General features: G+C 43.0%; 1 protein-coding gene across 2 annotated transcripts in view; it reads right to left on the bottom strand.

The window, feature by feature from the left end:
- Nucleotides 1-27614, bottom strand: part of PRKCB (protein kinase C beta) — a 234733-nt gene that overhangs the window by 92452 nt on the left and 114667 nt on the right. For both annotated transcript variants that reach the window (XM_034420612.3, XM_034420613.3), the window contains exons 6-7: nucleotides 10023-10179; nucleotides 8021-8155 (exon numbers count right to left, since the gene is read on the bottom strand). In XM_034420612.3, coding sequence (XP_034276503.1) covers nucleotides 8021-8155; nucleotides 10023-10179 — 292 coding nt within the window. The remainder of the gene's footprint in view (nucleotides 1-8020; nucleotides 8156-10022; nucleotides 10180-27614) is intronic.

Here is a 27614-nt window from a genome sequence, read left to right as displayed (position 1 = left end):
ATGATAGCAGTCTTCCAATACTTGAGGGGCCAACAGAGAGAAGAGATGGTCAATCTAGTCTCCAAAGTGTCTGAGGGCAGGACAAGAAGTAACGTATGGAAAATTATCAAGGAGAGATCCAACGTAGAAATAAGAAGAAATTTCCTGACAGTGAGAACAATCAATCAGTGGAATGAATTGTCTCCAGAAGGTGCGGGTGCTCCATCATTGGAGGTTTTCAAAAATAGACTGGACAATCAATTGTCTGGAAATAGTACAGGGTAGTGATGACAAACCTTTTTGGCACAGAGTACCCAAACTGGAAGGCGCATGTGCATGCGTGTGCATGCCAGAGCATCGGAAACCCGACAACCAGTTGGCTGAGTTGGGGTGATGGCACATGTGCCCACAGAGAGGGCTCTGCATGCCATCCCCGGGCACACATGCCATAGGTTCTCTATCATGGGTATAGGGTCTCCTATTTGAGCAGGGGGTTGGACTAGAGCAGGGGTCTCCAACCTTGGCAACTTTAAGTCTGGCAGATTTCAACTCCCAGAAGTTGCCAAGGTTGGAGACTACTGGACTAGAGGACTCCAAGGTCCCTTCCAGCCCCATCATTCTATGTAATTCTACATAGGGGGAGGGGTTTTAGGCAGGGATGGGTCCTAATTTTTTTTACTACTGGTTCTGTGGGCGTGGCTTATTTTGTGGGCGTGGCTTGATGGTCATGTGACAATTCTTTAGGATTTAGCAGAGGTACTGGTCTATCAGGCTTTCAACTGCTTGCAGAGCTGTACCGGTCTACCCATTTATTTTTGCAGGCACTGGTCTACTCATGTATTTTTGCAGGCTTCCGTCTACCCATTTGTTTTCCGAGTGCACTGATCTACCACCAAACTGCCTTTTACCACTGATCAGCTGTAGGGCGGCCCTTTGAAGCCCCACGGCAAGAGTTTAAACAGTTTTTTTCCTTCTAGCCGATCAGCTGGGACTCGGGAGGCAGTGAATAGATTGGGGGCGGGGCCAAATAAAAGGTAAGAATAACACGGTGGGCGAGGGGGGCAGAACCGGTTCAGTGACGTCATACTGTAACCGCTACCGGCTTGGCGGAACTGGGCCGAAGCGGGAGGAACCCACCACTGGTTTTAGGGCCTTTTTAATGGTTCTAATGTTGTTCAGCTCCTTGAAAACAAGAACTAAAGAAAGAAAAATGGAATGCTTTTTTGGGAGGACAGAAATGAAGAAAAGGCAGGGAGATTTTATTCAGCTGAGGGTTGCTTGCTTCGTGATACTTTTTGGCCGAACACCAAGATGGCTTTTAGAGAGCATCTCCCTGGGAAAAAAGTCTCCTCACCAACTAACTAACGTTAGAGCAGGAGGATGCTGAGAGAGCCAATTTTATTGAGAATCTGCTGTTGGTTCCAAGGCTCCCTGGGACGCTGGGGCCAGATTGAGCATCTGGTTTCTCTTAGGCACAATCCCTCCAGGAAGGGAGAATTCATGGAGGGCAGCTATGAAACCACAGAAGCGAGGAGATGGGCTTCCCAAATCTTACCGCATGTTCTGGTTTTTCCCACCCCACCTGGAGGCCTTTCAGACCATTATTCCAGGGCATCGCCTTTTTACAATGACATTTTAAGCTGGATTTAATTTTACTATCAACACGGTAAAGATCATATACAATCAGAATACTTATGTCCTTATTTAATTAAATCATTTATGAAAAGGAAGTGTATCATAAACATTTTCTATTTTCCACGACTGATTACTTCAGCTAAATTGGAAACAAGGCCCCGTATTACAATTTTTGGTTCACTTTTTTCTCCTCTAGAGAGGTTTCCCAATGTATTTGCCACCCTATGAAAATAGTCCAATCTGTTCTTGTTCCTCAAATTTATTTGTAGCTCTTCTTATGCTTTAGGAATATTTCTAAGATACAAATATTTTAAACAATGAAGCATTCTCATTTCCCCAGCCTTAGACGATTAGTTTTTCTTCATCTTCATCATCAAAAGAAGGATGAAATATATAGGGGTGAAGATACAGACTAAATCTTCCAGATTTAGAAGGCAATGGCATCTGAAGGGGGGGAGGGGTTCAAAACAAGCAAGAAAGGAGCCCCAGCGGTGCAATCAACTCCCCACCCCCACCCTGCCCTCTGTCCGTGTGCATCATGCTGATGCATACATAAAAGGGGCTGCACTGATGTGGGAAGCATCTTATAATTTGTCCACATATTTAGGAAGATTCCCTAAATAGTAAAAAAACAAACAAACAAATGTTTAAAATTTTTAGTCCGACATGATTTGGCAGATAATCTTTGGAGATTCTCTGCCATCCAGGTCATGTTTGTCCCAAAGGTGATTTTTCAAAAGGCAGCTGGACTGTTTTTTCCTTGAGGAAGTTGCTTCCCTTCTCATCCAAGAAGCTTCATCAGTTCTGGCAGGATGGTGGGGATGATGGAAAGGTTAGTTCTGACAGGGGTGGGGGGTTTGGGGGTTGGAAGCAGTGGTGGGTTGCTACCGATTTGGTCCGGATCTTGCGAACCGGTTGTAACGGCGGTGGGAGACTCTGCCCACCCGCCCGGACTTCATCACGGATGCTCTGTGCATGCATAGAAGTGCTGCACGCAAGCAAAGTGAGCACATGTGCACGAGCGCTCCCATTGTGAACCAGTAGCAAGGGTACCGGTAAGTGGAACCCACCCCTAGTTGGAAGGATCATATTTCTTTGCAGTCATTGAAAACGTGTTTTACATTTTAGCTAAATAATTCCCATTATTTAAGGATTACATTCTTTTGCTTTGCATAGTGTCAAGATTGAACTGATTTGCTTCTTTCAAACCTTTTCAACTTGCCAATGAACTGGAGGGAACGGAGGGCTGAGATTATGTGCATGGATTGTGAGAGCCTGGAAACCATCAAGGTCACCGCTGCAGGTGCTTGAGAAGGAGATGGACTGTTCCCATAACAAAAGGACATCTCATAACTGGACAATGTGATCGCCCAGGGGTGCGGAGAAAGGGAACCTATTGTTTAACTAAGCAAGCATTTGCATGGGAAAACCGGAGCTGGTTTTGTTTCTTCAGTGCCAAAATGGTGTATCCAATAAAGTTTTACTTTTGGGAATTCAAAGCTCCTGAAAATGTTTCCTTGTTTTGGGTTCACTAGTCAGACAGTTGACACATAGGTTTTCAGCATATACTTTTATTATTCTTTTGGACTATTTATTACTTAGCAGTGTTTCCATATCTAAAGGGCTGCCACAAAGAAGAGGGAGTCAACCTGTTCTCCAAAGCACCAGAAGGCAGGACAAGAAACAATGGATGGAAACTAACCAAGGAGAGAGCCAGCCTAGAACTAAGGAGAAATTTCCTGATGGTGAGGACAATTAATCAGTGGCTTGCCTCCAGAAGTTGTGGGTGCTCCAGCACAGGAGGTTTTTAAGATGAAATTGGACAACTATTTGTCTGAAATGCCCTAGACCATCCTGCAGGGGGTTGGACTAGAAGACCTCCAAGGTCCCTTCCAATTCTGCTATTCTGTTAAGATTGGATAGTTATTAATTCTAATAATTTTTGGTCTTTTTACTTGCTCTTTGGAAAATGAGTCCCGCTCTCCCTTTCAGGACATCAGATTAATTAATTGTTTGCTTAAACTCTCTCCCACAGTGGTGTTTCCAGATCCTCATGAGTTTATTTTTTACAATGTGGTGTAAATTCCAATTGATTGGCCCTAAAATTACATTTACTTGTAATTTCTCTTTTATGAACACAAATCTACTCTTGTTGTCTATAATTAAACTAATAATCCTAAAGTCCAGTGGATTTGCAATCCAATTTGCTATTCTTTAGGGCCTTAAAAGTATCTCTGCTTAAAAAGATTCTTCATGGGTATTTTTAACTTTTTGGTACATTTCCTGTAGCCATAAAATATTCGGCTTGCTTTCCTTCAAGGCTTTATTAACTATTTTGTGCTCAATTTGTGTCTATCACAGTTCCATAAAACAGCATTCACTACTTTACAAAAAGGGACAAGTGCATATCCAGTGGTGGGCTGCAACTGGTTAACAACCGGTTCTGTGACCGCTTGTGTGCAGTGTTCAAAATACAAAAATTTGAAGCTCAGCTGCTTCTAAGGCAGCCCGGGTAAGTAGAACAGCGGAGGTGTGGAAATCAGCTGTGCCGCACAATTCAGCTGAGTTCTGATCGTCAGAACTACTGGTTCGCCTGAACTGGTCCAAACCAGCAGCAGCCAATCACTGTGCATATCACAGTAAGGTAATTTGAATAATTTGCAAACTCTCCTTTTTATTTCCTTCTCTTGCCTCCTATCACCCTACCAGGAATGGGTTCTACCCAGTTTGCAGCGGGGCCGTGCACACGCGCTCTTCTGCGGATGTGCAGAAGCATTTTGATGACATCAGGGTTGGTGGGAGGAGCCTCCCACTGGTTTTACTACCGGTTCTATAGAACCAGTGCGAACCGGGGGCAACCCACCACTGCACCCTACATCAAACCCACCACCTCCAAAAATGTCAAAAGAATTGTATTCAGAGACCCTCTTCTGGGGTTGCAAGTTCCTTCATGCAAACAACCTTCTGTCTCTTCCCCTTGATCCCATAAATATATAGGTAGCCCTCAATTTACGACAATTGAGCCCAAAATTTTTGTTGCTAAGTGAGACATTTGTTAAGTGACTTTTGTCCCATTCTATGACCTTTCTTGCTACAGTTGTTAAGTGAATCACTGCAGTTTTTAAATTAGTAACACGGTTGCTAAGTGAATCTGGCTTCTGCATTGACTTTGCTTGTCAGAAGGTCGTAAAAGGGGATCACGTGATCCTGAGACACAGCAAGGGTCATAACTATGAACCAGTTGCCAAGCATCTGAATTTCGATCACATGATCATGGGGATGCTGCAATGGTTCTTAAGTGTGAAAAACGGTCATAAGTCACTTTTTTCAGTGCTGTTGTAACTTTGAACAGTCACTTAAATGAACTGTTGTAAGTGGAGGACTACCTGAGAAGAATTCTTGAAAAATAAAGACGGGAAATCTTTATTTCTTTCTCTTATTCCCCCTCTTATTTATAAATTATGTATTAAATATTAAATGTAATCCAGTACTTCCATACTCAACATGATTCCCTCCTAAATATTTATTCCTTTTTATTGGAATTTCTTTCCTCCTGAGTTGATCCTCCGTTCTAGTTGAAGATCTCTTGCCATGCTTGGTTTGTTAATTCAAAATATATTAGCTTCATCTCGTTCAACGTACAGTAGAGGTAATTTTTTCTTCACCTTTCAATTAAAAATTAAACCAGAGGGGAATGTTCAGTGGTAGGTTTTCTAAGGAATTCATTCAAATATTTCAATTAACTCCTTTTCTGGAGACTTTTCAGCAGGCATTTCTTGATGAACGTGGACTTTGCAGGGTATCCTTTCATTGTCCTAGCCTTCTGCATAATATATTTTTAAAAAACAGGAAGTGAGAATTTATGATTGCTCCATTTTTTTTTTATTACCCAGGAATTTCTAGCACCTGGATCTCCTATCTGGAACACATGTTCTGTATCCTGAGGATTCTGAGAATAAATCATTGAATCGATTTACTCCAAAGGATTATTTATCCCATTCTTTATGCAATTCTTTAATATTTTAATCCCAGTGTTGCCATAGCAAAACTCATCTTCCAAATATATAACTCTTTCATATTAGCCTTGCAACCTTCTTTTGGCTGCCTGGATTGAATTTGAGTTCTTTTCAAATTCCTTTATTTGCACGATCAGAAACACTTGAAGGCAGGACAAGAAGCAGTGGATGGAAACTAATCAAAAAGAGATCCAACCTCAAACTAAGGAGAAATTTCCTAACAGTAAGAACAATCAACCAGTGGAACAACTTGCCCCCAGAAGTTGTGGGTGCTCCATCACTGGAGGCTTTCAAGAACAGACTGGACAGCCATTTATCTGAAATGGTATAGGGTTTCTGCTTGAGCAGGGGGTTGGACTAGAAGACCTCCAGGGTCCCTTCCAACTCTGATATTCTGTTAAGAGGGGCTCCAGGTGGGCTGTGAAGGGGACCGCTCCTCCATTTGTCAGGCAGGAGAGTGGCTGCTGCTAAGAGGAAGGGAGCAGGCAAGAGAAGGAGCTTCTCCTACTAAAAAGAGAGAATAACAGAATAAAGTTATTCTGTAAAAAGGACAATTTAGGAAATTTCTTCTTGTACTTATGAAATTATTTCTGTCCATTCATTAATTACATTTTTTTTTCAACTCAGCCAGAATTTTAGTAAAGAGGGAGGAACAGTTTCATTGCCTTCCTTAACTTCTAAATCCTTCATATCACCCTTACTGATTGTTCCTCCTCCTCTGAGTTCTGTTCCAAACAAATCTTTATTTTCTATTTTCTTCTTAGAAATGTAGTACCGTAGATTTTTTTCCCCCCCTTTAATGATTTTTTGTTCTTTCGGACATCCTTGAACATTTTGAGCTTTGTCGGGAGAGGAATAAAATGTTTTTTCCCAGTGTAATTAAACTGGGGAGATGCAAGGCAGGCCGGAGACAAATTTATCCAGCTTAGCATAAAGGCTGCGTGGGTGGAGTTGATCAAGCATAGATCAATTCTGTTCCATGAGTGTAGTTGGATCCTCAGAATAAATGAACAAATCATCCAGATGAACTATCACCTAGCCTGACCTAAAAGATTTATAAATCTTACACAGATATACAGATTGAGAGGTAAATCAAAAGCATTGCCATGCTTTCAAATTTTTCAGAAGAGATATTTATGGCTCTTCTTCATCCAAATTACAATATAGTGCATTTTCTGACACTGGTTAAAAAAAACATGCTTTCTGTAGTTGTACTAAGAATTTAGAGAACAGTGATTCCTAATGGTTACAGAGCCACATCGGAGTGTGGAAATGGCCTTGACGAAGGTATCAACACCAGCTCAGGTATGGAAGGGATGAGCGAGTCAGAAAGAATATTAAGATTGCTCTGCCTTGATTTTCTTTGGTATGAGAGTAGAGGATAGAATCTCTGTCAGGCTTTGAGATACCTGTCTCAAAGGTGCTTTTTCCAAAGGCAACTGGACTGTTTTTTCCTTGAGGAAGAAGAAGAAGAAAGGATGGGGAGCAGTGGTAGGTTGCTCCCAGTTTGCACCGGTTCACAAGAACCGGTAGTAAAAATTTGTAGTAGTTCGGAGAACCAGTAATAACATTGGCTGGCCAGGCCCCCGAACTGGTCCCAGGTCCGGTCGCTGCTCGCTTACCCCGCCCACCTCATCAGAGGCTTTTTTAAAAAAACTTTTAGAAGCATTTTTTCTACAACCTCTTCGGCCGAAAAAATGCTTTTAAAAGTAAAAAAAAAAAAAAGCCTCTGATCGTGCGGCTCAGCTGGGATCATCAGAGGCTTTTAAAAGCATTTTTTCTACAATTTAGGCATTTAGAGTTTAGGCTTGCAATCCTAGCCATGTCCAGGGGACATCGCTTGGTGATGCGTGTCAGGATAGAAGCAGAATGTCCCAAACTCATTCTTAGGTCAGAAAGGCTCCTGCAAGAGCCTTGGTACTACAGGGGTTTAAGGCACCCTGTTATTAAGCTGCTTAAGACCAGCTGCCTGCAATTACTGCAGGGTTCGAATCTCGCCAAGGCTCAAGGTTGACTCAGCCTTCCATCCTTTCTAAGGTAGGTGAAATGAGGACCCAGTTTGTGGGGGCAATAAGCTGACTTTGTATAAATATACAAAAGGATGAAGGCTATTGCTTAACGCATTGTAAGCCACCCTGAGTCTTCGGAGAAGGGCGGCATATAAATCAAATTAAAAAAAAAAAAAAAAAAGATGTGCAGCCTAAGTAGACTAATGGCAGCAATTTCTAACATATTTCACGAATGTATTTTATTTATTGGCTACCCAATTCCAGTGGGGTTCCCCAAAGAGCTCCAAACACCCCCATGCAGCTTTCCCCATTTATTTTCTCCACCCCCGTTTTTATTTAACCGGAGAGCCACCGAGGGCCCAAGAGACAAAGCCACCATACCAGCCATCCACTCCGGCTTTCTGCAGCTCTGAAATGCCAAAGGACAGAGATCCCATAAAGTCATTTCTGCTGGTCAGATCCCAGTCCCAGATCTCCACCGACAGTCGCCTGCCCTTGTCGGATTCTTTCAACTGGCTGGAAAAAACAGAGGGAGGAGGAGGAGAAGACAGAACAGATATTAAGATGCTACTTTCTAGGGAAGGGGCTGCTTTCAGCTAGTTTCCATGCATTCCACCCATCAAGAGTAGCCAGTGCCCTTAATGCTGACATTCTAAACTAGGGATCTCCAAACTTGGCAACTTTAAGACTTCTGGACTTCAGCTCCCAGAATCCCCAAGCTAGCTGGCTGAGGAAATCTGAAAGTCCACAAGTCATAAAGCTGCCAGGTTTGGAGACCCCTGGTCAGACAAATGAAAATGTTCAAAAATGTCAGTTTCGGATGCCACAATGTTATAGTATATTTTTCTGAGTTACACTGACTGGTGGAGGGGAGGGGGAAAAATCCCACTTCCCCATTCTCTTTCTTAAAATGCAACATTTTTTCCTCTTCATTAATTCTAGGAAATTGCAGGTAGTTAAAATCCTGCCTTGAGGCATCTGAGCCTGCAAACTATAATAAATTAAGCAGGGATGGATGTGAGATGGAGACCCCTGAAAATCCCAGAAAAATTGGCAACAAAAAACAGACAGAAGATGGAGAATGGAACGATGGAGGGACATGTTAAATCTAGCTTTACTTTCATGCGTGGCAGTCGATTTCTCTCCTCGGGCACCCTGACAGCTTGAAGCTCAGCACGGCTCCCTTCCTTGCCAGCACTTTGCCTCTTGCAGAGAGGCAGCATTGGCACAGAGAGGGATTTGGGAATGGGTTCCACCCCCTTAATGCTATGCTGCAGCAGGCCCCACGCTGAGGGAGAAATCTCAAAAGATTGCCCAGGAAATTAAGGCAGGGAGCAGAACTTCTTGGAAGACTCCTCCTTTTGTGGAACACCATAGTTCCACCTAGGTTACTCTTGTCTATGTTGTGAATAACAGAATAACAGCGTTGGAAGGGATCTTGGAGGTCTTCTAGTCCAACCCCCTACTCAAGTAGGAAACCCTATACCAGTGATGGCTAACCTTTTCCGGACCAAGTGCCCAAAATGCAATGTGCGCGGTCCCCGTGCATGTGCCCTGCCCCTGCACATGGAGCCCTGCACGCACCCCTGTGCATCCTCGCACGCCCTCTATGCCTCACTGCCCCTGCACATGCCCTGCCCCCTCACTTGCGTGCGCAGCCCCATGCATGCATCCCGCCCCCCACGCATGCACGGCAGAGACCCGACGAGCAGCTGGCTGGCGAGAGGCATGTGTGCATGTGCGGCAGAGCTGAACTGGGGCAACGGCTCATGTGCCCACAGAAAGGGTGCTGCGTGCCACCTGTCGCACGCATGGCATAGGTTTGCCATCACGGCCCTATATAGTACCATTTCAGACAAATGGTTATCCGATCTCTTCTTAAAAACTTCCAGTGTTTTTGGAGCTGTCTATGTTCTGCAATTGGGGAAGGGTCTTTTTCTTCACCTGGCATGTGAATATGGGATTTTCTGCCTGGGTTCTGCCTGAGTTATAGTCCCTTTCTAGTTACCTACACAGTTGAGGATCTGCAGGAAGGGATGACATGAGATTGTCCAGCAATATTGTCCTCTTTCTTGACCTTCTGTTTTAAGATATGGCTAGCAATAGCAATAGCACTTATATACCACTTAATAGTTCTTTACAGCTCTCTCTGAGCGGTTTACAGAGTCAGCCTCTTGCCCCCAACCATCTGGGTCCACATTTTACCAACCTTGGAAGGATGGGAGGCTGAGTCACCCTTAAACTGGTCAGGATTGAACTCCTGGCAGTTGGCAGAATTAGCCTGCAATACTGTGCTGCATTCTAACCACTGCGCCTCCATAGCTCTAGATGCCCCAGATACCCAACACCCAACCTTCAAATGTTGCATCTAAGCAATACTCACAATTGGAAGGTCTCATTCCACTCAGGGTTCAAAGAACATTTGATGGTTTTAGTCTTCTGTTTGCTCTCGCTTTTTGGGTCAGGTATGAGTTTGAGTTTCACATATGGGTCTGACAAACCATTGGGATCCATCGGAACAAGGTTTTTAGCATCCCGTACTAAAACAGAAAGAAAAAAAAAGACCTTAAATGGTGCAAAGGGCAACAATATCCATTCTCTCGTGTATTTACATGAAGGAAAACTCAAGGGGCTCAATTTGTGGTGACATGTCCTGCCACAGGTGAAGCAGATTTAAGTCCTCCAGAACAATTACATACAACGTGGCTTATTTGCAGAAAAAATAAATACCCACAGCCTGGAGAGTCATTATTTTCTGTGCTGTGTTTGTGTGTATTCAGTACCATGGTAATCCACTCTCCAATTATCCCGCACTCCATGTGCTGGCAGATCTTTATATATTCATTTCTTTTCAGTCTTTATTTTTAACTCAGAATCTTTTAAAATGGAATTGTCTTTTGCTGCTCCTCTGAGTCACCCAGAGGTCTCTGGTCCAATGGAAAAAAAAAAAAACCCTTCACAAGGAGAGAAAAAAGAACCTTCCCACTGGTGTTTCGGACTTAATCTGGCCATGTTATCTGTGCAGCATCCATTCCATTTAGGATGTCAGGAAGCAGTGAGAGAGAGGGAAACTCTGCTTGTCATCTTGGTCCAAGCCTCTTCTCAAAAGACACAATGTTCTCATTGAGAAACAGCTGCTGAAGCTGCTCAGCCATCCCTTAAGTGCTACTTATATAACAAAATGCAAATTAATAACATCCCCACCATTAATAAACATCTCAGACTTGGGCCAAGAAGACAGGACTGAGTCCAGCCACTTTCTGGGTGAACAGTCAAGGGCATTCTGGCATCTGTAGTAAGGAACACCCCGTATCCAGAGATGTCAGGAAGAAGGGGGGGGGAGGCTGCCATTTGACTCAATGATGCTATGAAGATACCCATTATTGGGCTATCAAAATGTCAATAGAAATGAAGAGCAACTTTGCTGTAATTAAAACGTGATGAAGCAAGGAACTAGAACCATCTTGAAATAAAAGAGATGGCCATCACAAAATTATTCTTATCTAAGAAATCTCTTGCAAAGAGTCTCTGGTCTATTTCAATTAACAAATGGACAATTATCTATTCCATGAATATTAAGACACGTGGATCTATTTATGCCCAACAGTGTAAAATGAAAGATTTTAGAAGGAGCCCAGAGGAAATGGAAAACACAAGTACTGCACTCCAGAACAATGCCTGCCCCTGAAAGAACACAGATGGATGGATGGATGTCACTTCTTCAATATCAGCAGCTGGCAGAAAGATGTATGCATTTAATGCATACTACATTGCAGTGAATTTTCCATAGCCAAATATGCTAATTGAAAGATTAGCCCTTTAATGGCTTTTAGCAAATACAGGCAATCATTGGAGATTAAGAAAAATGGGAAGGCCCAGATCAAATCTGTCCAAAATATTTGGGTTTTATTGAAGTCACCAAACCCAAACAGCTGATGGAGGTCTATCAGCAGAAGCTGGACCCCATCTATTTGGGATGACTTCATTTGGATCCCTGCCTTGACTGGATAGCTTTGAAGATCCCCTCCAATGCCACGATTAATAAAAGCCCAGCCACAATGCACAGATCACATTGGGAAAGACACAAGCAGATTCAAGAGGCTACTGGCATCCTTAATGAGAAATGACAGCGACACTATTTCCAAGAGAAGACGCCTTCCTTCAGAAAGGGAGAATGTTGTCCAAATGAGAGCAGAGCAGACACATTTGCATAATAGAAGGCAATAACAGTTGCAAAAAGGATTACGGACATACACAACTTATGTAAATAAATTTTAAAAGACATGGGAAAATGCAAATAGCCAATCCCCGGAGAACAAAAGACTTGAAGAAAATCTGAAAGAGGATAATGAGATAGCACATCAGCTGAACACCGTCTGTGCACCAGTTTTCATTGAAGATGAAGGGCAGCCAGTATTCATTTCTCAACTGATTTTCTCAAGAATGTGTTTTAGGAACTCAGAAAAACCTTGTAACAACAATGAAGTTTGCATCTTTACTGACAAGCCCGTTGCTCTTCTGCGTTCCGGTGCGCTGGCCAGCAGGTCTTCATGCACATGGGAGCACCCGAAACTGGAAGAGCAGCTGCCCAGTGCGCATGCGCCCACCGGGAAGATCATCATCCGGTTTCCAGCGTGTGCATGCACACCAGCCACCTGGTCTTTGGGTTTCTGGTGTGCACATGTGCACGAATGACCTGGTCTTCGTGTGCGCATACGCATCAGAAACAAAAAGATCATGTTCCTGGCATGCGCATGCGCACTGGGCGGCTGCTCTTCCGGTTTCCGGCACTCCCACGTGCATGAAGACCAGCTGGCTGGCGTGCCAGAATCCGGAAGAGCAACGGGCGATGGCTTGCGTACCTGGAGAGATGGCTCTGCATGCCACTTCCAGCACACGCGCCATAGGTTTCCCATCACGGAACTAGTCTGACACTTTCTAATGTTGACGTTCTGCTGTTCACAAGTTACATCCATTCAATTGTCCATGACAGACAATTGCTTGGGAATTTAATTTAAAATCCAGATGGGAAGAGCTCCTCTGTCTTTTCAATCTTGTAACATTGTTTTGTTTTACTGTAGAGGCTTCTTTGAACAAAATAAATGCATTAACTGTTGTTTGCCAATTTTGAAAGACTTTGGGGGTTGAAATTAGCACCATTTGAAATTTTGAAAAATATCTTCAGGGACCAGGCTAGAGACTCGCAGACCATGAGCTCCAGTCCTATCGTGGGAAAGAAGGTGGCCAGGTGAGCCTCAACAGTCATTCCCTTGAAGTGCTAGGAAAGAGCCAACGGCAAATCACTTCCCAGATCTTGCCAAGAAAATGCAGGGATTTGTCCAGGCAATCACCAGGAGTCCACACAGACTATATATTCATTTTAATAGTCACAACCGATTCTAATCAGGAGAGTTTTTAAATTTTCCACCTTTTAAAACCTTTTTTATAAACTTCTCTATATAATTTTGTGCAATTATTTTGAAATATATCTTTGTTACTGCCTGACAAATACAGTCCCAAATACTTCACTGAATCCTTTGTTCTCTGGCAACCTGACTTTTTCTGCACAAAGCTTTCTCCTTCTTGGGATAAATGTCTCATTATTATCTTTGATTTTTGTGCTTAATTTTATATCCTGAGAATTCACCAAAACCTTTAATTGTTTTCATCAGCTGTCTTATCACCCTTTGCAGCTGCATAATAGTTAGTACTACTTTGTCTGCATAGCATTTTAATTTATATTCCTCTCCTTGAATCTTAATGCATGATATTTGCTTATCTTTTAGAACCTTATTGGCTAATAAGACTAAAGCGATTGCAAATAGTGAAGGAGAAAATGGACATCCTTGTCCTGTAGCTTTGCTTCCTGAAAAATCTGTAGAAAGTGTTCCATTAGTCATGATCTTTGCCCTCTGCTGCTTATAAATGCACTTAACTCAAGCTTTCAATTCTTCTTCTGGATTTCGTTTATTTAATACTGCAAATAGGAATGACCATTCCAAATTGTCAAAGGCTTTTTCTGATCTAAAAGAAATATTGCTGCTTTTTTCGCTTCTTGTAGATCTTTTCTATTCCTTTTATTATAAATCTGCCACTGTCCTTGATATAACCTGCTTAATCCATCTGTATTATCTGGAATATAATTCTGTAAACATTCAGCTATTAGTGTAGTAAAAAAATTGTAATCAACATTCGATACAGAGATTGATTTTTATGTGACTTGAGTTTTTCCAGATGATTGCTGTCTTACAAATCAAAGATACACCCGCTTCTTTTTATGTCTGTGGTATTTCTTTTGTTTCTATCATTTCATTTTGGTTTAATCTTCCCCAACACAATTCCACTAGGAAATTGTGAAGAGCAGGATGAAAAAAGTGGATTGAAGCCTGAGAGTTACAGGAACATGGTTGGGGAAAATCTGTTTACTTTGAATGAGTTTAAACTCCAGGGACTGATGAATAGCATTCTAGGGTAGTGAAATAGCTGGCTGATGTATAGTTGAACTATTACATATTGCATTTAAGAAACCCAGGAGAACAGATGGATTTAAGTTACCAGAAGGCAGATTTTGTTTGAATTTTAAGAGCAAAATTCTGACAATGACAGCAGTTCAGCAATGGAACCAATTATGCAGAGAGGTGGTGGGCTTCCTGTCACTAGATACATTCAAACAGAGGGTGGACAACAATCTGTTCTGGATGGTTTAATTAGGATTCCCAGAGGGAGAGACGAGGTGGATTTGACAGCCTAAAAAGAATCCACTCCCGTTCTACATTTTATCATTCTATTGCTTGAGAAACAATAATAGAATTAATTCTTAACAGAAGGAATCATGTGTACCTCTTTACTTATGCCTCCACCAGTGGTGGGTTGCCCCCGGTTCACACCGGTTCTATAAAACCAGTAGTAAAACCGGCAGGAGGCTCCGCCCACCGACCCCGACATCATCAAAATGCTTCTGCGCATGTGCAGAAGAGCGTGCACGCACAAGCGAAGCAAGCACACGCGCACGGCCCCGTTGCGAACCGGTAGTAAAGGTAAGTAGAAACACACACACCCGGCCTCGACCATATGACTGTTATGTTACTGCAAAGAGTTGTGGACTAGCATGGAAATAAAACAAGGAAACAGAAGAAATGTACCTCAAGAACTGTCTGGTTTGGCACAGCAACCAAACAGGACAGATACGGACTTCAACGGATAGTTAGAACTGCAGAAAAAACAATGGCAACCAGCCTGACTTCCATTGAGGACTGGCATACTGCATGAACCAGAAAGAGGGCTGAGAAAATATCTACAGACCCCTCCTCACATCCTGGACATAATTTATTTGAACTTCTCCCCTTGGGATGCCACTATAGAGCACTGCCTGCCAAAACAATTAGACACAAAGATAGTTTTTTTCCTCCATGCCATCGCTCTGCTGAACACCTAATTCTCACAGCTCTGTCTTAAGTCTGAAGATATTTACCCATGTAGTAAGACTGTACTACTATTATCATTCTCATCTTCTCATCTTTCCTACTATCTTTTCTTATTGGTATCTATGATTTATCGCTTGTTGGATATTATGATTAATGATTGTAACTATGATCTATGATATATTACCTATCACTTTGTTGTTTGTATGTACACTGAGAGCTTAAACACTGGAGACAAATTCCTTGAGTGTCCAACCACACTTGGCCAATAAAGAATTTTATTTACAGTATTTATTTATACATACAGAAGAAGGCAGCAAAGGGAAGCCACTTCAGTAGAGTACGCAAGAAGACATGACCAGGCAGTCACCAGATGTCAGATAGGACTTGAGGTAGAATTCTAATTTTATTGTTGCATTGTATTCATTTTTATTCTGCAATGTGCTGTGGAGTTCAAGAGGGCTGCACTGGAAGAAGTGAAATGTACATTGCACAAATACGGCGATTTTAACATAAGAATTGATTGCAATGACAAAAATTGACTTATGGACCTACAACCTGAACATTGTTCAACAGCTTGACTAATTGTTGGAATTATGCAAATTCTTTGCTCAAACTGCATATTAGCAGAGATGCTTATCTTGGTTAAGGGCCATACATGATAAATTTTAAAAAGTGGGACAAGAAATATGCTGAAAAAATCAAAGTGAATTTCAGAGCAACTCAATTAAAGTGGTTCTAATTGAGTGCCTCTTCATTACCGTCCCTTTGCAAGGGGTCACAACACATTCTGATTTGTTGCACAAAGAGAACATATTTCTGAAGCCAACATTCAGTGTAGTTTCATCCTTTGGTGTAGAGTAGAGGGGGTGGCTTGGTCAACGTCTCTCACCTTGGCTGCAGGGCATCTGAGTGAAGCTTCTGAGCTTCTGAGCAATGGCACCTCAAGGCCCTCCTGGATCTTTTGCCATCCGCCCCATGCAAGATGGGTCCATGGGCGACTCAAACCAGATCACAGTATCTCTACTGTACTCACAACATTTACCTCTTCTCCCTTCCTCAATGATGACCCTTCAGGATTAATTGTTCATTGTTTAACCAATAGCTCCACCTGGCCTGGGGGGTGGGGTCTGTCTGAAGGTGTGCATTTAGAGTTGCACTGGGGCCAGGGGAGTTCCCTTTTAGAAAGCTCAGAATCCAAGTTAGGTTTGTGTTTGTTTTCTGGATCAGTGCAGAGGGACATTAGGCTGCTTCTTCCCCAACCTTTGATTAAATCTTCCTAAAATCATGGCCCTGAGTTAATCCCAGTAATAAATTTACCTACATCCTTCTTTCTGGGTTTCAGGAGCACTATCACAGCTTAAATGTTTAAGCTTGGTAACCTTGGTTGATGGTTTTGGTTTGGTTTAGCTGCTGCTTGTGAATACTGGAAGTTGCAGTCCAAACAAAGGGATGGGCATCCGGTTGAGGAAGGAGGAACTAACCACGGCTGAGATTAGAAGGGCAGGATGAGAGAAGGAGCCTCACAAAATGACTTCATCTGGAGAGCAAGCCTTGCTCTCTTCATGAATGCCTAGAGATGGCCAGCATTCAATTGCCTGTTGCTTCAAAGAATTTCCCCCAAATCTGCCTAATTCATATTTTTCCATATTTTTCCAATAAATTGGACTAATCTCCCATTTATTTCTCCTTCAAACCAAATCAAATCTTTATTACAGTCATAGACCAGATAGTATTACACTTTCAACTCATTATCATTTGGTTCCCCCAGGCTGCATTACGGCATCATCATCATCATCGTCATCATGTATATGCTGCCCAACTCCCAGTGATTCTCCTGTTTGCAATAGCAACTTTCTGGACAAGTTTTCTTCACAACATTTTTGGAAGTGATTTGCCTTTAACTTCTTCCTAGGGCTTCATATCTATAGCAGAACAACAGAATAACAGAGTTGAAAGGGACCTTCGAGGTCTTCTAGTCCAACCCCCAGCTCAAGCAGGAGATCCTACACCATTCCAGACAAGTGGCTGTCCAGTCTCTTCTTGAAAGCCTCCAGTGATGCAGCACTCACAACTTTCTGGAGGCAAACCCTTCCACTGGTTTATTGTTCTCACTGTTGTTTCCATTGTTCCGCACATGGAAAATAGTTTGACCTCTCGCCTTTGTAGCAGCCCCTCAAATATTGGAAGACTGCTGTCATGTCTCCCCCAGTCGTTCTTTTCACTAGACTAACCATGCCCAGTTCCTGCAACTGTTCTTCATATGTTTTAGCCTCCAGTCCCCTAATCATCTTTGTTGCCCTTCTCTGCACTCTTTCCAGAGTCTCAGCATAATTTTTATATCGTGGCGACCAAACATTCATGGCAATATTTTATAAAGTGGTATTAACACTTCATGTGATCTTGATTCTATCCTTCTGTTCGTGCAGCCTAGGAGTTTCTACCTTAAAGCCTTTAATGACTACACCAAACTAGCTCTAACTTTCAGTTGCATCCGACAAGGACAAGTTTATGCTTCTGTAGTACACCATTACAGCTCGCAAACCATGCAGATCCTCCCCCTTTCTGTCAGATCTCTGAGTTATATGGAGGTGATAGAACAGAGTTCCAGGGAGAAACGTCCTTGAAGTCAGCTCACAAGTATTACAGGTGCAGTCAAAGGCAGAATTTGGGGTCAGTCTATTCTAGAAATGTGGGGTGGAAAGATTAGCCCCTGTGCTCCATAAACAAATACTTCAAAATAAATGTGCACAAATATATATCATGGAAAACACATTTTCTTAGGACAGCCTCTTCCCAGAGTAGTGCACTTTAATTAATGCATTTCTGACTTGCTTATCTAATTGCTGCATAATTTGTTCAGCTTGGCCCAATGTCTCAGTCCATCAACTCATTCAATTAGCAAGTATCCAGTCTGTGCAATAAAAACAATCCCGTGTGGAAAAGGGAGGAATTCACCTGAAGCAACCAGGAGAATTTGCCCTTCAGAATGGGACAGAGTGGTAAAATGATAGCCCAGCAATATCCCAGTTATTCTGAGTAGATCTACATGTTCTACCAACGTCTTCACCTAAGCTAAGGCTCTATGGAGACAACAGCCATGGTCCATGTTTGGTAGATGCAGAGGGGCACTCTTCTGACATAAAGGTATATCATACCATACATACATAGTGGCATGGCTATAGGGATGATATATCATACCATACATACTGGTATGGCCACTATACCATAAAAGAAGTGGAGTGACATGATAGCAGGATTCCTGTATTTGAGGGGCTGCCACAAAGAAGAGGGGGGTCAAATTATTCTCCAAAGCACCAAAGGCAGGACAAGAAACAATGGATGGAAACTAATCAAGGAGAGAAGCAACCTGGAATTAAGGAGAAACTTCCTAACAGTGAGAACACTTAACCAGTGGAATAGCTTGTCTTCAGAAGTTGTGGGTGCTTCATCACTGGAGGTTTTTAAGAAGAGATTGGACAACCATCTGTCTGAAATGGTAGAGGGTCTCATGCTTGAGCAGGGGGCTGGAAAAGAGACCTCCACAGTCGCTTCCAGCTCTATTGTGGTTGATTGATTGATTGAGTAAACAGGGTGGAACGGATTGTCTCAAACAGGGATTCCCGAAAGGACCTTCCAGAACTTATGGAAGGTCAGCAGACAAAGAGTTGTCTCCACCAACATTTCCTCTAAGCCAGTGTTTCTGATCCTTGACAACTTTAAGGGGGTGGACTTCAACTCCCAGAATTCCCCAGGCATCCACCTTCCAAGGTTGAGAAACACAGCACTAAACATCAGAATTTCTGGTGTGGACACCAGAAGAGAGGCTGCTCTCCAAGGTTCTGAAAACGGTTTTCCTAAAGAGAAGCCCTGCATTCAGCCTTCAGCCCTCTGCCTCCAACTTCCTGAGGACAAAGCTACAACATTCAGTTGCAAATGGCATGTTATGGTTTGTGTGGCTTCTGTTTTTATTTACCCCAAAATAAGAGAGCCCCCAAAGGTTTCCCAATTATAGGCACTGAGGCCACCAGGTGCCTCTTGTTCAGAGGGCAGAAGGCAGAATGGCAGCTTCAGCCACTCAAAGGATGCCCAGCCCTGGTTTAATTCTAAGTAGGCAATAATGGATTTGGTGCAAAACAGAGCAATCTGCAGTTTCAAAAACTTCTCCCAAAGTACTCCCACCCCACCCCACTTTCTGAAACCATAACTGATGGTTTCTTCAGTATTCCAACTGATGTAAGACAGTTCCCCCCCCCACCCAAAACAATGGTACTAAATCAACCAGGATACATGGGAAGAGAAACCAGGGTCTACTGGCCTGGAAGGAAAACACTTTTCCCCCAATTATTTGACAACAAGTTGCATTAACAGAGGGATACAACGAAGATCACATGACGTACTAATACCACTCTACAAAGCCTTAGTAAGACCACACATAGAATACTATATCCAGTATTGGTTACCACACTATAAAAAAATGTTGAGACTCTAGAAAGAGTGCAGAGAAGAGCAACCAAGATGATTAGGGGACTGGAGGCTAAAACATATAATTCTGTATGCAGTTGCAGGAAGTGGGCCTGGCTAGTCTAGTGAAGAGAAGGACCAGGGGAGACAGGATAGCAACGTTCTAATATTTGAGGGGCTGCCACAGAGAGGAGGGGGTCAAGCTATTCTCCAAAGCGCCCAAAGGCCAGACAAGGAACAATGGATGGAAAATGTACAAGGAGAAATTCAACCTGAAAATGAGGAAGAAATTTCTGACAGTGAGAACAAACAACCCATGGAACAGAAATTGCCTTCGGAAGTTGTAGGAGCTTCATCACTGGAGGCTTTCAAGAAGAGACTGGGCTGCCATTTGTCAGAAATAGTGTAGGGTCTCCTGCTTGGGTGGCCGGGGGTAGGGGTACAAGGTCCCTTCCAACTCTGTTATTCTGATCATAAGTGTGAAAAATGATCATACGCCACTTTTTTCAGTGCCATTGTAACTTTGAACAGTCACTAAACAAACTGTACATGGTCACTATACAACACAATTCCATTGCCTCTTCCCCCTTCAAACTCACAGATTTCACTTGAAATTCAAAGGTAATCAAGCCAGTTGCTGTGAGCAGCCTCTAAAGAGCTGCTCTTGGCAGCTGATGGGCTACAGGAGGAGGGACCCCCACCCCAAAGGCCAGGTGCCTGATTTCTGCAGCCTTAAGGCAGCTGCCAAGCTGTGCATCGTGTTCCCAGCCGCCTGAACGGAGCCTGAAGGAAGCAGCCCTAAACTTTGCCATCATGTGCTGCCATCTGTGGGCCAAAATAGTCATTGCTGCATGAATCCAAACATTCTTAATCCCCAATTCAAGGTCACCTCTAATTAAGTGTCACTTGGGACTAATTAAGTGGATAATCAAGGATGATATACTCTTTAACACAATTAAGTACTATTTTTAGTCCTTCCCAGATAGCTTAAAAGCAGCAAAAGGAGAAATCTTCTGGCCCTCTCTAAGGGCAGACTGAGAAATTTATTTGATGGATAGAAACGATGTGTGGAATCGGGGGGAGGGGCGATGTGTGGAATCGGGGGGAGGGGTGATGTGTGGAATTGGGGGGGAGGGGCGACTCCCCCCCACCAGCAAGGTAGGCAGTGCTGGCTCTGCTTGCCCACAACTCCTCCTCCCACCGGTTCTGAGCAACCCTGAGAGATGGTTGTTCAGAGCATTCAGGGTCACGTTTATTAAATAGGCGGCTATAGAAATTGGAGGGAGGGAGGGATAGATGATAGACAGAGATAGATAGATAGATAGATAGATAGATAGATTGATTGATTGATTGAAAGAAGGATGAGGGAGGGGGAGGAGGGGTGAGAGAGAGATTCTCTGCATTTCTTATATTATGGTTTAGTTCCCTCTTAAGGATTCAGAAGAAATTTTATCCTCTCCTTTCAACTTCTTTTCTCCCATTCCCTCTAATTTTATATAATTGTTTTCAATAACCCTAATATTTTGTTCTAGCCCCCAGGAGCTATTGACAAACTGCTCCAGCTTTTCATCTTCTAGTCTATCCTCTTTGCGACCAGAGCATCCATGTGTTGATTCTCAGAGTATGCGAAGTCATCATAGATAGATGGTGATGTGATTCCTCAGACATTTTTGGCTGAGGCCCAATGTATGGATGGGCCTCCCCAGGAGGGAAATGTGGTTGCCAAGAGTCTGTAAACTTCTGAGGTCCAGAAGGTACCTTTTCCTGTCCAGATCAAGGGAAACGGGATCTTTTCTAACTTACCAAGAAGTCGGCTGTGGTCTTCTTTGTTTACTTTTTTTTTTTTGACCATACCCTGCAGAGGCCCCAGCAAAAGAGCAAAAGTTTTGCCTGGCAGTGAACTGGGCAATGGAGGAAGCTGCTGGCAGAACCGGATCAGGGAAGGTGCCGGGATGTGCAGCCAACTCCAGAAAGACAGAGGCAAACTTTGTGCAATGCCAGGCATCTAACAGCCAATGTTGGAGAAGGAAAAAATACTTTGTGGGGAGCTGAATGACCCGCTTGGCCTACAGTCTGCCATTGAGGCTGCCAGCCAGCAGCAGCAAGAAGAAGAAAAGCTGCTGGGAGAGGAAGGATGCCCCTTTGGGGCTGGCCTGGGCAAGGAAGGGCAGGAGGCCAAAGGCTGCTGCCATAGCTAGCAGCCTTGTCTCTCCTCTCACGGTTATTTCAGCTCAGTGCCGACAAGGGTTCTCTGCTTAAGCCACTGGTTGCTATTAGAAGAAAATGTGGTTCATTTTTTTCATGATTATTTTCTTTGTCTGGATTTCCCAGGGAAGAGGAGGGGAATGGATCCCTTGGAGATCCCTCGGCTGCCCTGCATGGAGCCACTGAATTGGTGCCAGACGTTCCTCAGAGAGAAGCGGAAGGGAACTGGGGCAGTCTAGCGGGATTCTGATCCATAATGGATGAGGAGAGACTGAGATAATGTGTGGATACGAGGCTGCTCAGACCTTGTATGGAGCGTTTTGGTGATGTCAAGAGTGGAAAACGGAGGTGGAAGAAAATATTAACAGTGAATAAATTCAGAGCGAAGATAAAATGACTGTAGGTGTGAATGGAACAGAAGCAGGTTCTTGCCCCAATAGGGGAACAGAAAGTGGACATGAGGAATGATCTGGAAGCTGCTTGGCACTCTTGCCAGAGGAAACTACCTAGACTCCTAGAGTGGATGTAAAAACTGTTTGTGAAAGGAGCTTGTGAAGCTGTTTGGCAGATTTTGGGTTCAGAATGAGCCAAATCTCAAATAAATGTAATAATAAATAAAAGTAAATAAATAAAAATCTGGGAGGTACAGCTCAGCTTTAGACTGGGCAGGTTGTGTGACAGGACATGTTTTTTTTTACTCCAGCCAGTCATTTTGAAACAGCTGGAAAATAAATTTTATTATGTATTTGTTGGTTTACAATAGCATTTCTCAAGCTTGCAATTTTAACAGATGTGTAGAGTTGAACTATTACATGTTGCATTTAAGAAACCCAGGAGAACAGATGGATTTAAGTTACCAGAAGGCAGATTTTGTTTGAATTTTAAGAGTAAAATTCTGACAATGACAGCAGTGCAGCAATGGAACTTCAGTTCCCAGAATTCCCCAACCGGCATGCAGTCCACACAGCTTAAAGCAGCCACGTTTGAGGAATGCTGGTTTAGAGGAGGCATATAATAAAGCAAATAGGCTTGGATTATGGAACACTTTGGGTGAACATGGAATTGAAAGTCGGTGGTTGAAGGCAGGAAGTGTGTGATAGAAGTAAACGTGTGAGGGAACCAAGGAAAAGCTTCAGCACTGAGCAGGAAGCAGGACAAGAATGTGCTTTGTTTGACATGTTTATGGATAAATGCATAAGAAATACTTGTGCAGATCTCAGAAGCCTGTTAGTTGGGGGTGTAAATGTATGTGGGTTTTTGAAGATGTCAAGTTGTAGGCTGAGAATCCAATTGATTTGCGGCAAATGTCAAATAGATTCTATGAAGTAATGTTAATTACGAGTCAAAGAATTAATTGTTCAAAGGCCAAGGGAGTTGGCAGAAAAAACAGCAGAGAATGACTGCAAGTTAAATGTAAATGGCCCACCTGATAGTGCAAGTAACGAATCTGCCTGCATGGATGGAATATTTACTAAGGATGAGGAAATAGATGAAGAAAGTTTACGATGTCTACAGAAAAAGAGTTGAAGGGAGGGTTGGATATGTCAGGAGAAATATGAAAAATATGTCGTATGCAGTGGAAATGGGTTGCTTGGCAAAAGAAGAAGGGAGAGGATCAAGAATTTGTGGACAGTAAATGAAGGTGGATTGAAACAGTGATTGAAATGAGTGACCTTAAATCAAAGTGGGCAACTATGGCCCCTTTACGACCTGTGAACTTCAACTCCCAGAATTCCTGAGTCAACAAAGCTGGTTCAGGAATCCTGGGAGTTGAAGTCCACAGGTGGTAAAGGGGCCATAGTCCACCCCACTCCTTAAAAGAAAGAAGTTCGTGGAAGGGGTTGGTCATTGATAATACGGAGAGAACAAATGGGGATGGATGGAATGGCCACACAAATCTAGGAGGGAAGAGAGAAAGGCCTGAAAGGAAAGGCAACACCAGGACAGATGCAGCCAGATCCAACTGATGAGACCTTCCAAAAGGAGGGGGAGGGTGGGGGAGGGGGGAAGTTGAAAGCAGAGGTTTAAAGAACAAAAAGCAGTGAATGGAGAACAGACAGATGTGGTGGAAAATAAGATGTATTTCCATGGAGAAAAGTGGAAGGGCTCTGGTGAATGAGAAATCTATCACCTATCTCATGTCTTTAATTTACAGGTAATCCTCGACTTATGACCACAATTGAGCCCCAAATTTCTGTTGCTAAGTAAGAAATTTGTTAAATGAGTTTTGCCCCATCTTATGATCTTTCTTGCCACAATTGTTAAGTGAATCACTGCAGTTGTTAAGTTAATAACAGGATTGTTAAATGAATCTGGCTTCCCCGTGGCCTTTGCCTGTCAGAAGGTCACAAAAGATGATTGATTATATGACTTTATGGCTGACAGAAGCAATTGGAGAAGAAATAGAATATAAACTATTCCTATTGGGGATTATAAATGGGAAATATAGTAAAGGGGTAATTTACTTAATAATACATATTATAACAGCAGCAAGAATGATTTTTGTCCAAAATTGGAAAAATAAGGAAATCCCCCTAGAAGATGAAGTGATCAAAAAAATTTTGACATGTGCGGAAATGGACAAATTAACGTTGGAATTGAAAAATAAAGGCGAGTCAGATTATTATAAGATATGGAACAAATTTTATCAATGGTTGGAACGGAAAGGAGGGATGAAAAATATGAACTGACTAGAACTTATAGAATGGAGAACGAAGGGTATGTATGTAATTACAATAGAATGAAAGAGGATAAGACAAATGTATAGGTAATATAGATAGAAAAATGATGTCTTTATATATGTAAATACTGAATAGACCAAATGTATATAAGTAGCAAAGTATATATGATACTTATTGTTTATTTTAGTATCTATGGCAAAGAGAATGCCAGGACGATTACATTGTGTCCAATGTTTTAATATGTGTTTAATAAAAAAAATTCAAAAAAAGAGATGATTATATGACAATGAAACTGTAATAAATTATGAACCAGTTGCCAAAAGTTCAAATCACACGGCCATGGGAATGCTGTAATGGTCATAAGTATGAAAAATGCCCACTGTAACTTTGAATGATCACTAAATAAATGATTGTAAGGCTATCTGTCATTTCTTTACTTTTCTGTGCTTTGTATAATACTGGTTACTATGAAAAGGAATAGTGTGATGGGTACATATGTGCTGTGAGTTTGCTAATTTGCACCCAAAAGAGGAAAACGAAGAATGCCTGTTATAGCCTGAGCATCCCTTTTAATTCCTCGTGGATGCAGACACCAGGAAGGACATGGAAGAAGCCACAGGTTGAGCCGAGAGGTTCCCTGGCTTGAATCCTGGACAGGGAATTGTTTTACAGCTAGTCAGCAGTTACTAGAGCTAGTTATCTGTGCACCTCAAAAATCAGCATTATCAGTCTGTGACAATTTGAAAGAATGTAAAAAAACGTGGCCAAATTGCAAAAAAATAAGTGTGGGGATTTTTGCTCTAGTCCAGTGGTTCTCAACCTGTGGTCCGTGGACCCCTGGGGGATCTCCATGTCTCACAGGGGGTCCTCGAAGGCTTGAAGAAATGTTTTGATTTAAATCTTAGGTCTTGGGGGTCCGTGGCCACAAAAAGTATTTAAAGGGGGTCGAAGGTGAAGAAAAGGTTGAGAATCACTGCTCTAGACACCTCCAGTCTGAGGGACACACACAGAGCAATGAAAAGGAAAACCCTCCTCCCATCTCTGTGGTTTTGTGGGCCAACTGAAGGAAGGGGGCATTCAGGACAGAGGCAGGCACCAGAGATAAGAAGTGATAAATTCTTGAAAAAACACGGCACGTCAAGTTTTTAACAATTCTATTGAGAAAATATCCACAACACATTAAAAGAACCGCATCACAAACCCCCTCCGAAGCCCAATTGGCAGGGGCAACCAACCACCTGCAGGGTGTCTGAAAGGGTCTATGACAACTCGCCACGGCCAACATCGCACAGTCTATTTGCTGCAGGACAAAAGTTAGCAATAGCATTAGCATTTAGACTTATATACCGCTTCACAGTGCTTTACAGCCCTCTCTAAGTGGTTTACAGATTCAGCATTATGCTCCCAACAATCTGGATCCTTATTTTGGAAGGATGGAAGGCTGAGTCAACCTTGAGCCTGGCGAGAGTTGAACTGCCAAATTGTAAGCAGCCGGCAGTCAGCAGAAGGAGCCTGCAGTACTGCATTCTAACCACTGAGCCACTGCGGCTCTCACACTAATATCAAAGAAATAGTGGAATAGAATCATTGAAGAAAGGATGCAAAAGGAGGGACAGAATTGTTACATTGTCCCGCAGCAAGTTGGCCGTGGCGAGTTGTCCCACTCGGGGTCCGAAAGGCTGGCCTCATGCTGCACTGCCTCTGCTTCTCCCTGGAACAGCTACGAGTTTAGAGGGGATCTTTTGAGAGTGGGAAAGTAAAAGACGTCAGAGACCCCTGTGATCCCCCCACCCTGCATTTTGAGCCAGGAGAGCCAAGAGAAGAATCGCTTAGCAATGTGCTGAGCATTTGGTCCCCTAGACCAGAGGTCTTCAAACTTGGCAGCTTTAAGACTTGTGGACTTCAACTCCCAGAATTCTCCAGCCAGCTATGCTGTCCAGCTATGCTGGCTGGAGAATTCTGGGAGTTGAAGTCCACAAGTCTTAAAGCTGCCAAGTTTGAAGACCTCTGCCCTAGACCGACTTTCATTCAGTGGCAGCCTCTCTGTGACTTCCATGCGGGACAGGAGATCAACACAGCAGGTTGTTGTGAATGAGCCAAGAAAAGCAGGGTTTCCCCACAGGCTTTGGCTCAGCCAACTCAATAGAGGTAGTCCCCGACTTACAACAGTTCATTTAGTGACCACTCAAAGATACAACGGCACTGAAAAAAGTGACTTATGACCATTTTTCACACTGACCATTGTAGCATCCTCACGGTCACATGATCAAAATTCAGACACTTGGCAACTGACTCATATTTATGACGGTTACAGTGTCCTGGGGTCACATGATCCCCCTTTGCAACCTTCGGAAAAGCAAAGTCAATGGGGAAGCCAGATTCACTTAACAACCATGTTACTAGCTTAATCACTCCAGTGAACAACCTTAACAATCGTGAAATGGGACAAAACTCACTTAACAAATGTCTCACTTAGCAAATGAAAGTTTGGGCTCAACTGCTGAGCACATTGTAAGCTGCCCTGAGTCTTCAGAGAAGGGCGGCATATAAATCAAATTAAAAAAAAAAACAAAAAAAACCTCTGGTCGTAAATTGAGAACTATCTGTAATCCCTTTTCTAGCCACCAAGCATTATGGACCTCTGCAGCCGTCACACAAGAGCATGAAATCCCTGTTGTGGCCCACCAGTTGCCAGTGAAGCTGGCGGCAGACTCAGACGATGAGGAGGTTGGGGAGGAACGTGGGCCAGTTCTGGAGTCTGGGGAAAGCTCTGATGGATGCTCTGCGTCGGACGCAGAGATAGAGCCAAGGCTGTCTAACATTTCCCAGCCACTGGAGAGGCAGCTGCCTTTGGAGGCTGAGATGAGTGAGGAGGAAGAACAGCTGGGGCCTGTTCCAGATGTACATATGCACAGAGCAGTTAAGAGAGGAGAACAACAGAGGACGAGGAGTCAACTCGGGAAGCAAAGCACACGTGGACGCTGAGTGGCCCTTCCCTGTCTTGGGAATAAATAAAAGGAAAGGGGAGTGGTGATCATAGGAAACAACTGTTCGGATTTCTGAAGATTTGGCTCATCGTGTTTCATGCCTCAGAGACTGCTTGCCAGAACTCAGCGACCCTGAGTCTCCGGAGAAAGGCGGCATATAAATTGAATTAATAAATAAATTGAATTAATAAACTTAATTTAATTTAACTTAACTTAA

Source organism: Pantherophis guttatus, chromosome 14 (genome assembly GCF_059756535.1).
Source record: "Pantherophis guttatus breed Tessera chromosome 14, ASM5975653v1, whole genome shotgun sequence".
NCBI classification, from domain to species: domain Eukaryota; kingdom Metazoa; phylum Chordata; class Lepidosauria; order Squamata; family Colubridae; genus Pantherophis; species Pantherophis guttatus.
The sequence above is the reverse complement of the archived record's forward strand: the minus strand, read 5'-3'. Positions and strand labels throughout refer to the sequence as shown.